At 54.6% G+C, this 10,756-nt stretch overlaps 3 protein-coding genes across 3 annotated transcripts; all 3 read right to left on the bottom strand.

Moving 5' to 3' along the window:
• Nucleotides 1–3,634: 3,634 nt before the first annotated feature.
• Nucleotides 3,635–5,137, bottom strand: LOC141465403 (inositol 1,4,5-trisphosphate receptor-interacting protein-like 1). Its single transcript, XM_074148783.1, has one exon. It carries the CDS (start codon nt 5,135–5,137, stop codon nt 3,635–3,637), a length of 1,503 nt encoding a protein of 500 aa, XP_074004884.1.
• Nucleotides 5,138–6,794: 1,657 nt separating this feature from the next.
• On the bottom strand, nt 6,795–8,306 carry LOC141465402 (inositol 1,4,5-trisphosphate receptor-interacting protein-like 1). Its single transcript, XM_074148782.1, has one exon. It carries the CDS (start codon nt 8,304–8,306, stop codon nt 6,795–6,797), a length of 1,512 nt encoding a protein of 503 aa, XP_074004883.1.
• A 1,116-nt stretch (nt 8,307–9,422) lies between these two features.
• Nucleotides 9,423–10,409, bottom strand: LOC141465401 (inositol 1,4,5-trisphosphate receptor-interacting protein-like 1). The gene has a single exon (XM_074148781.1). The coding sequence runs from the start codon at nt 10,407–10,409 to the stop codon at nt 9,423–9,425; it is 987 nt and encodes a 328-aa protein (XP_074004882.1).
• Nucleotides 10,410–10,756: the final 347 nt, after the last annotated feature.

Genomic DNA, 10,756 nt, shown 5'->3' with positions numbered 1-10,756 from the left:
GCAGAACTTGGCACACAGGGGTTTTTTCTGACATAAGGACATGTCAGGGCAGAAGAGAATCATAGAATCATAGAATCATCCAGGTTGGAAAAGACCCTTGGGATCATCGAGTCCAACCATCTACCCTACTCTACAAAGTTCTTCCCTACACCATATCCCCCAACACCACATCTAAGCGACTCTCAGAGAGCCCCACCAGGAGCTGGCAGGTCCCATGGGAGGCACTGAGGAGGCCTGGGCCCTGCCAGAGCAACGGCAGGAAAATTAAACGGGGGGTAACGGAAACTAACTGTCAGTTGCTGAGGGGAGCTGCTGAGGAGCCAGTCTGACCCACAGCAGAGCGACAGAGCTCGGCACACAGGCAGGCAAACGGGTGTGGAGTGTCAGCCAGGCCGTGGGGTGGCATTTCTCCTGGAAGGGTGCCCGAGACAGGCGCCATTTCAAAGGAGGAGCATTCTACTGGTTTAGCACCCAGAACTGTCCTGTGACCATCTGCATGGGTCAAGGGCCCTCATCCTACTCGCCCCTCAAGGCAGAATGGTGGGCACTCATCAGAGAGCAAAGGCTGCAGCTCAGGATGGGGTCTCTGCACCATCCACCCCAGCGGTGGCTGATTCTTCCACCCAGGTGGAGCTGCATTAGCCCCAGTACATCTGTCAGAGAGCAGAAAACTGAGATCAGGACTTCTAAACCCAAGATTAGACCTTCATCAATTGAAAAAAATCACACCAGACAATTAAGGTTCTGTCAGGTCCCACATGGTCCTGATATGACACATGGTCCTGCCAGATGTGCAGTAAGGCCCTGGCAGCTGGAAACATATATCAAGCTTTTAAAGATGTGTCATCTGAGCTGGCATTCCCCTAGGGTGCAGGCAACTTCAGGCCTTCCCATGCACAAGTTATTTTTGTTTTATTTCATATATTGGAATCTAGGTTGCTCTATAGGCTAAGTTTCTCCAGTGAGTTCAGAGGGTTTCCAAAAGTGGCAAGGAAGGCTTGCCTCTAACCCAAGGAGGCCAGGGAAAAAGAACAAAGTAAGCTCCTTTTATTTCTCTAGGCAAAAATGGGCAACAGAAAGCAAGCTACACATTCAAGCTCTCCAAGTGAGAAGACAATGACAAGAATTATAAAGGGAATTATCAGCAACATCACACACAAAGAAGCTCCCAAATCATCGACTATGTGGCCTGCCTCAAGATCAAATACATCGATATTCAAACAAAGAAGAGACTCTCGTTTACATTCAACGGGGATGACGCTTAGCAGTCCTTTTGCTGATACTCTCAAAGGAGATAAGTTAGTTGAGATAAAAGAGCTATACCTTGGGAATTAAACAGTAGCTATTACTGTAAGGAGAGAGAAGTCGGGTGCAGATAAGGAAGGGCTAGCGAGATGTGATGGACTGGCTGAGGCTGAGAGAAAGAAATACCTGCAACGTGAAAGGAGTCTTAAGTTTTCCTTTTGATCTTTAGTACCTTCCAGTATAATTTTGTCTGTTTATGCACTCCAGTGACCTCCAGTGCTGTAATGTCTAAATGCCTTGCTGTGTTTTTTGATGTCCACTCTCAAAGAGCTCTTTTGAAGGAAGGGAATAGCGGTCCCACAGTTAAAAAGCAGCAGTGAAGGAACACGAAAGGTGATGCCATTTCCCTTATATGCCAAAGCAATGCTGCAGTCACACAGGTTTGTGTGGCGGAGCTCAGCAACACAAGGAAGAGTAGTCTGGAGGTGATGCTCAAGGGATGTGAGCTACTAAGGAGGTCTGCTACATCATACTGAGATGGTTGTGACTGAGGAGAGTGCACAGATAGAGAATATGTGATCTTGAGAAATATATGCGTGCTACCCACGGTCACTGATTGTGCTAAGATCTTGTTTCACATGCTCTTGGTTCATACCTATCCATTAGTACTGTAAATCTTTCAGGCCCAAAAATCGTTAGATACAAAGCTCTTTCTTAGCACTTGGAGATATAAACTTAAAAGTGACCTTAAGAAAGTAGAAAGCCTCATGGATTCACGTATTCTGGCACAGACCCTCGTGTAATAGCCCTCTGGTGAGTAGCTGCTTCTGTAGCAAATCTACTGTGCAGAGTAATGGGGATTAAACACAATTCTGCACGTTTCAAAACCCATACAGTTTTCAGGAGAAATTATCTGTCACCCTAATCCCTGCAGCTCTGTTTATCCCTGATCAGAAAGGGGAGTGCCAAACTGGCATACTGATTCACGTACCAAAAAAGAGCGAGCCTATAAGCACAGATCATGATTTGCATACTTATGAGCCTTGACTGCCAGGGAACATTCTGGTTCCTTTGTAAGCACAGAAACAGTAAAAATATGCTAATGGCAGCAAATAAAAATTGGCCTTTGGCCAATCTGTCAATATTGAAATTACTTGCCTGTAAAATAGTGGGTAAACAACCTGATGTATAGGATGATACAAGGCATGATATGAACTTGTTCAAATTTAGTCATTCTGTGCCTGAAAACTTCACAGATCGGAAAGCGAAACATAAGCTTAAATGCAAGACAGATGTCACGCTGACTTTTTATGCTGTTATCTGTTTGCTGCCTTCTTTTCTGCTTTTCAAAGTGGCTCATTCAAGAAGCCAGGGGATTGGTGTGAATTCCAGGGAGAATCACTTAAATCACCATCAAAGTATGTCCTGCATATGAACACCATTTTTTCTCTTCTATGTACAATAAAGACAAAATGTTTCCTGACATAAATTATGTAAACTCAAGTCACCCCTTTCTTACTACAGACAAAAACAGATTTTCCCCACAGAAACCGTCATCAAAACCCATCAAAATCAGAAAGCTTCACGGCGGCAGCGGCACAGACGGCTAGTTCGCGTGGCTCCTTGATGCAAGGCAGTTGTGAAGGTGGCCCCTTCTCTCGAAAGCCCATGGGCAGTGTGACACGGGCAGTGATGGCTCCGGCAGACACGCGGGGACTCGCTGCAGCTCTCGCTACACCCTGGAGCGCTGCGACTGAGAGAAGTCGGCATTTTGCTCTCGCACTGGGCTTGGAGGAGAGGTTCTTGGCAGCTCAGAGCGTGGTGCCAGGAGGGACAGGCAGCATGAGCTGGCCCCGACTGGGCCTGCTGCAAAAAAAGGCAAGAGTCGGTTTGGTAACAGCTTGGTCCTCCGAGAGCCCGGAAAAGCAACGTCCCTTGGGCTGATGGGCACCGGGCACCCCTTGGGCTTCTTTAGCACCCAGACAGAGGCAGTCCATTTGGTGTGACCATCATCGAAGAGCTTGCAAATCTTTGCCCACGTGCCGTCCTTGGGGTTCCCCTGGAGGTGTCCCACATACAGGGAAGAGTGCACCTCTCCTGCCACACAGCTGCCCTCAAGCCTTAGCTACAGAATCCGCGAAAGCAGAGCCCACCACCTCAGCTCTTCAGCAAACGCCCCCCGACTCTGGGGCAGCTGAGCAGTCAGCACCCTGTGCCCGCGTTCCCCACACAACTGATGCACACACACTCAGAGATGCAGCTTTTGTTCAAACACACACACTTTATTGACAACTTTGCACAGAGTGAAGCTCCCAGAAGGAATGGACTCTCTTGAAGACGTGGGGCAGCCGAGGGGACGCAGGCACGGCTCTGTCCATGAAGACCTCTTTCAGACTCCATAGAAGAGCAGTCTTGTGAGCCGATCTTGCAGTTCCTCAAGCTCACGCAGTGCCGTGGCGTGGGCAGCTGGATCCTGCACCAGGCACTGGAAGAGGTTGAGTGGCTTAGCCGCCTGAAGGATGGGGGCAAGATGATGTCCTCCGGCATGTCCTTCTTTGGCATTGCCAAAGAAGAAGTGGTCGAGGCGTTTCTCCTCCAAGGAGCTGTGCAGGTACCACATGATATCCTGCAGCCGCAACAGGAATTCCTTCCTTCTCCAGTTTGCCGGGGGCATGGAGTTCAGGAGGTGCATCACAACGGTCTTCAAGGTATAGGTGGAAAAGCTTCTGCCCACCAGGATACTGGCACAGAGCTGCAGGCATTTGAGGTGGAAGGTGTCCTGCGGGGCCTGCTTGACCATATGCCTGAAGAACTTTGCCTCCGCCATAGCATAGCTCTCTGCCCATGTTGTGCCTGGGGTGAAGATGGCCTCTGTAGCCTGGCTGCTCAGGAAGATGTCCGAGTCGCCTTGCTGCACCCCAAACATCACCTCAACAACGAGGGATCCCTCGGAGGTGTTCGTCAGCTGCAGCTTGCAGGAGCGGCAGGAAGTCAGCACCTTCATACTGTAGTGATGCCACTGAGGCATCTCCCCCCAGGCTGAGCTCACCAAGGTCTGGAACCAGCAGGCAATTTTCTGCGCGTCAAGGTAGAAGCCGGTGCAGAGGCTGCTTAGGAGGCTGGAATCCTGATTTCTGCTCAGCGCCTCCTCGGGCTGGTGGACGAAGCAGAGCATGTTCTCCACACGTTGGTCCTTCATGCAGGTGCACTCCAGCTGAACACGGACGCAGTTCTTTGCCGGCATCTCCTCCGCAGTGCCCAGCTCCAGCTGGAAGCTGTGTCCACGGGGGGGCTTCAGGGGCACAAGCAGGCGGTAGACCGCATCACGCCCATGGGGATTCCAACCTTCAAAGGCGCTGCCCACCCCGATGGCTGGCCCCAGCACCGGGAAGAAACTGTTGGCCAAGCGCGCTTGGAAGACACCAAGGAGGTCGCTCACCAGGTCTTCCGCCACCCGGCACTTGGAGGCCGTGCTCAGCAATGCCCCACGGATGCGCTTTGCAAAAATCTTGACCAGGCGCCCCTCGTCATCAGAGTCCTCTCCTTCGCTTTCTTCCTCCTCATCCTCTGTGCTGCTGCCGGAGCTCTCCTCTTCACAGCTGCTCTCTGGCTGATGGCTCCTTTTCCTGAGCCGCCAGCAGAGCCCAAAGGTCAGAACTAGGACTCCAGCGACCGCCCAGAACTGCCACTGCTGCAAGGCAGCGAAGAGCAGGGCTCCCCAGGCAGAGCTGCTCTGCTCCTGGCTTCTCAGCTGCAGAAGCCGGAGCTGAGTCGTCTCCTCAGCACGGAGCCGCATGCGCTCGCGCGTGGCCTCATCCAGATCATTGCCGGCCATCGACAGGAGCTGGAAGACGCTCAGCACAAGCAAGGCGCGGACCATTGTTGCAGCCATAGCCTGCAGGAGGAGGGAGAGAAGGGGTTCAGTGGGGCTGGGAGGGAGGGATGGAGGGAGAGAGCTGGGGGCAGGGGGAGCAGGGATGGGAAGCTGGGGGCAGGGAGGAGAGGGGCCGAGGCAGCGTGGAGGCAGCAAGGCCTGTGCCCAGCCCCGGTTACTCAAGTAATCTTGAGGGGCATCCCTACTCAAGGTAGACCGTTGCCGCCGGAGAGCTCAAAGGGCTCTTGGGCTGTTGACTATTTACGGGGGTAAGATGGTTGACCTCAAGTCATATTTGCATATTGACCACAGTAGCAGCATTGCTCAAGTTCCCCCTTGGCTATTGTGGTGTTAGCCGATTCCCAAAACCACCTTGGAGCTGGATGCTGCCATCAGGACTAGACGTCTGCACCCCTTGTGACCCCCAGGGGTGGTTATCGCTTGGGCAGGGATATGGGAGATAAAGGTCGGGTTGGCACCTGGGGGGGGGAGCACACCATCACAGAAGTACCCCCAAACCCTTACCAAACCTAAAATGGGCCATTGTGGCCCGTGGATGCTCTGCTTGCTCCTTGAGATCCCATCCCGTGGGATGGAATTGGCTGCCTTGGTGCTGGCCTTTGAGCTTGTGGTTATGGGTGTGCTCTTGGTGCCTTCATGATGTAGATGGGTGGGTAGTGGTGTCTAACCGGATGGGTGGATGGGGCCTGTCCATGGCAGGGTCTCTGCTCCAGCCATGCCACTGTGAGAGGACACTGCTTCCAAAGAGACATTTCCCAAGGGTGATGCTGGGGGTGCGGGTGGAGATTTCCCAGTGGGCAACTCCTACTGCCAATACAGCACCAGCTTCTCCATGTCCAGTACGTTCTGTTCTGAGGTACCAGCTCCCTGAGGAGTGTCTGGGACGGGCAGAAGTTCTCCCAGACCCCAGTGAACACACCGAGGCACATCAGCGGTCCCTCTCGCTTGGTCCCTGCCCAGCCAGAGCTGCCAGGGAGTTTCTCGGCCCAGGTCAAATCGCCACCCTGGTCATGATGGCGTGAAGGGAAAGCAGTGCGAAAATCATCTTTGTAGCCACCGTGGTCTTCACCGGCTGGGGTGCGCTGGGGAGACCATTGGGAGGAGGACACCTCTGCTCTTGGCTGAGGGCTGCTGCATGGGGATTTCCCTTTCCTTTCTGTGCCCCGCATCCTCCCCTCTTTCTCCCTGCGGTATGAGGTTGGGTGGATGCCATCAGCTCACAACAGACCTGGCTTCTCCAAGGTCGATCCACGGTCTCAGAAGCCAAAACTTTGAGTAGCAGCTGTGCAGCCAGGCATTCACCTGCTCACTTTGTCTCCTCCTTCAGAACCCCTTCTCTGACTGGGAGCATAGAGGAGAACATCACCTGTGCTCCTCATCCTTCAAACATTGCTCTGAGGGACATACGGTCTCTTTGCATGGTTAGAAGTGGTCTAAACGCCCCCCAACTCTGGGGCAGCTGAGCAGTCAGCACCCAATACCTGTGTTCCCCAAACAACTGATGCACACACACTCAGAGATGCAGCTTTTGTTCAAACACACACACTTTATTGACAACTTTGCACAGAGTGAAGCTCCCAGAAGGAATGGACTCTCTTGAAGACGCGGGGCAGCCGAGGGGACACAGGCACGGCTCTGTCCATGAAGACCTCTTTCAGACTCCATAGAAGAGCAGTCTTGTGAGCCGATCTTGCAGTTCCTCAAGCTCACGCAGTGCCGTGGCGTGGGCAGCTGGATCCTGCACCAGGCACTGGAAGAGGTTGAGTGGCTCAGCCGCCTGGAAGGATGGGGGCAAGATGATGTCCTCTGGCATGTTCTCATTGCCAAAGAAGAAGTGGTCGAGGCGTTTCTCCTCCAAGGAGCTGCGCAGATACCACATGATATCCTGCAGCCGCAACAGGAATTCCTTCCTTCTCCAGTTTGCCGGGGGTATGGTGTTCAGGAGGTGCATCACAACAGTCTTCAAGGTATAGGTGGAAAAGCTTGTGCCCACCAGGATACCGGCACAGAGCTGCAGGCATTTGAGGTGGAAGGTGTCCTGCGGGGCCTGCTTGGCCATATGCCTGAAGAACTTTGCCTCCGCCACAGCATAGCTCTCTGCCCATGTTGTGCCTGGGGTGAAGATGGCCTCTGTAGCCTGGCTGCTCAGGAAGATGTCCGAGTCGCCTTGCTGCACCCCAAACATCACCTCAACAAAGAGAAACCTCCCAGAGGCGTTCCTCAGCTGCATCTTGCAGGAGCGGCAGGAAGTCAGCACCTTCATACTGTAGTGATGCCACTGAGTCATCTCCCCCCAGGCTGAGCTCACCAAGGTCTGGAACCAGCGGGCAATTTTCTGCGCGTCAAGGTAGAAGCCGGTGCAGAGGCTGCTTAGGAAGCTGGAATCCTGATTTCTGCTCAGCGCCTCCTCGGGCTGGTGGATGAAGCAGAGCATGTTCTCCACACGTTGGTCCTTCATGCAGGTGCACTCCAGCTGAACACGGACGCAGTTCTTTGCCGGCATCTCCTCTGCAGTGCCCAGCTCCAGCTGGAAGCTGTGTCCACGGGGGGGCTTCAGGGGCACAAGCAGGCGGTAGACCGCATCACGCCCACGGGGATTCCAACCTTCAAAGGCGCTGCCCACCACGATGGCTGGCCCCAGCACCGGGAAGAAACTGTTGGCCAAGCGCGCTTGGAAGACACCAAGGAGGTCGCTCACCAGATCTTCCGCCACCCGGCGCTTGAAGGCCGTGCTCAGCAATGCCCCACGGATGCGCTTTGCAAAAATCTTGACCAGGCGCCCCTCGTCATCAGAGTCCTCTCCTTTGCTTTCTTCCTCCTCATCCTCTGTGCTGCTGCCGGAGCTCTCCTCTTCACAGCTGCTCTCTGGCTGATGGCTCCTTTTCCTGAGCCGCCAGCAGAGCCCGAAGGTCAGAACTAGGACTCCAGCAACTGCCCAGAACTGCCAGTGCTGCAAGGCAGCGAAGAGCAGGGCTCCCCGGGCATAGATCCTCTGCTCCTGGCTCCTCTGCTCCAGGCTTCTCAGCTGCAGAAGCCGGAGCTGAGTCATATCCTCAGTGTAGAGCCGCATCTCCTCGCGCGTGGCCTCATCCAGCTCATCGCCGACCTTGGGCAGGAACTGGAAGATGCTCAGCATGAGCAAGGCACGGACCGTTATCGAAGCCATGGCCTGCAAACCCACTCGCCGCTGGCCCAGGCCGTACTGGGGCAGCTGCCTGCTGGTGCCCTTTATATCCGCCCCCATTGTGACACATCCCCTGGGGTGTCCCGGGTGCCGGAGTGCATCACGGGCACCCGGCAACCGGGCATGACCATCGGCCCCACCTTGGCTCAGCCAGAGCCTTTGAGAGTGTGTTTTAACAGGATCTGATGGCAAGGTGCACTTGGGTATTTACTGCATGGAGGACAGGGTCAGGCAGAAGTGTCAGGGACACCTTTTCCCATTGAGTCATGAGGGTCAGAGAGGACCACCTTGCTTTCTACACTCCTTCCCATTGCCCCAAGGCAGGAGCACAGGCAGGAGGGGGAGCCTTAGCTACAGAATCTGAGAAAGCAGAGCCCACCGCCTCAGCTCTTCAGCAAATGCTCCCCGACTCTGGGGCAGCTGAGCAGTCAGCACCCTGTGCCCGTGTTCCCCAAAAAACTGATGCAGACACTCAGCTTCTGTTCAAACACACAGTTTATTGACAACTTTGCACAAAATAAAGCTCCCAGAAGGAACAGGCTCTCTCAGAGAGGTGAAGGCAGTCAATGACCCAGTGGAAATGCAGTCTGTGTCTCAAGCCTTCCTGCTTCTCCAGCCTCTCCATGCCTCTTTGGAGGCATTGGGTCTGACTCCCCAGAGTCACATTTGCTGTGCAGAAAACGTGCAGGAGTAGTTCCCACTGCCGATTAAGTAGCACCTTTTCCATGTCCAGCACACTAAGTTCTGTGACACCAGCTCCCTGGGGAGTGCCTGGGATGGGCAGATTCGCCACCCTGGCCTCAGTCAAAAAATAGAGGCACATCACTGGTGCTTCTCACCGGGGAATGTCTAGGCCCCTGTGACATTGCCACCTGGGACATGACAGCATGATGGGAAAGTGTGATTAAAGTCATCTTTGCACCACTGCTTTCATCACTGGCTGCTACGCCGAGAAGACTGTCCGGAGGATGATGTTGCCGCTCTTGGCTTTTCCTTGCCTTTGTGTCTCGTGCAGCAGCCTCTCCAGCCACCTCGTGCTCTCTCTTTGGGACTCGCTCTCTTTGGCCACCTCGCGCTGCCGGTAACACAGACTCCTGCCTACTCCATGCTCACAAATGCGTTGCCCTCCTGCACGGCCAAGATCAGCTCAACGTAGAGGAATGTCTTGACGCTGTTGGTCAGCTTGAACTTGCAGAAGTGTGTGGAGGGCAACAATGTGAGTCTGCACGGGACTTCGTCAAGCAGAGCAACGCTGGCTGCTCTCATCAGCTCCTGGAGCCAGAAGGCAGTTTTCTGCACGTCGAGGTACGAGCCGGAGCAGAGGGTTTGCAGGAGGTTGGCTTCCTGCCTGATCATCAGCTCGTCCTCAGGGTAGTGGAGGAAGCAGAGCATGTCCCCCAGCCGCCGCTCCCTTAAGCACGTGCACTCCAGTGTCACACGCAGGCGGGTGTCCCTCACCAGCTTGTCCCCTTTGCTGCCCTGCTCGAGGTGGAAGGAGTGCCCAGGGGGTGGCTTCAGGGGCACAAGCAGGCGATAGACAAAGTCTTCACCGGGAATCCAGCCTTCTGCAAAGCCACCCAAGCTGACAGCTGGCTGCAGCCATGGCACGAAGCTATTGCTGGAGAGGATACGGCAGGCACAGAGAAGGTCATTCACAAGCTCTTCCACCATCAAGCATACTCCTTCCCTGTCTGGCAGGGGCCATGATGGGTGCTTGTCCAGAAATCTGTACATCTGTAATGGCTCTTCCCCATCTTCTTCCTCCTTCTCCTCCTCCTCCTCCGCCTCCTCCTCCTTCTCCTTATGGCTCCTCTTCCTTAGCTGCCAGCAGAGCCCGAAGAGCAGCACCAGGACTCCAGCAACTGCCCAGAACTGCCACTGCTGCAAGGTAGTGAAGAGCAGGGCTCCCTGGTCAAAGCTGCTCTGCTCCTGGCTCCTCTGCTCCAGCTCCTCCAGCAGCCCAGTCGTCTCCTGGTTCAGAAACTCCTCACGGAGCCGCATGCGCTCGCGCGTGGCCTCATCCAGATCATTGCCGGCCATCGACAGGAGCTGGAAGACGCTCAGCACAAGCAAGGCGCGGACCATTGTTGCAGCCATAGCCTGCAGGAGGAGGGAGAGAAGGGGTTCAGTGGGGCTGGGAGGGAGGGATGGAGGGAGAGAGCTGGGGGCAGGGGGAGCAGGGATGGGAAGCTGGGGGCAGGGAGGAGAGGGGCCGAGGCAGCGTGGAGGCAGCAAGGCCTGTGCCCAGCCCCGGTTACTCAAGTAATCTTGAGGGGCATCCCTACTCAAGGTAGACCGTTGCCGCCGGAGAGCTCAAAGGGCTCTTGGGCTGTTGACTATTTACGGGGGTAAGATGGTTGACCTCAAGTCATATTTGCATATTGACCACAGTAGCAGCATTGCTCAAGTTCCCCCTTGGCTATTGTGGTGTT

The sequence above is a fragment of the Numenius arquata genome, chromosome 6 (genome assembly GCF_964106895.1).
Source record: "Numenius arquata chromosome 6, bNumArq3.hap1.1, whole genome shotgun sequence".
NCBI lineage: Eukaryota > Metazoa > Chordata > Aves > Charadriiformes > Scolopacidae > Numenius > Numenius arquata.
This window is presented reverse-complemented; position numbering and strand designations above follow the sequence as displayed.

Coding starts and splice junctions, on each gene's coding strand:
- LOC141465403 (XM_074148783.1), bottom strand. CDS start 5,137: ATGGCTGCAACAATGGTCCGCGCCTTGCTTGTGCTGAGCGTCTTCCAG.
- LOC141465402 (XM_074148782.1), bottom strand. CDS start 8,306: ATGGCTTCGATAACGGTCCGTGCCTTGCTCATGCTGAGCATCTTCCAG.
- LOC141465401 (XM_074148781.1), bottom strand. CDS start 10,409: ATGGTCCGCGCCTTGCTTGTGCTGAGCGTCTTCCAGCTCCTGTCGATG.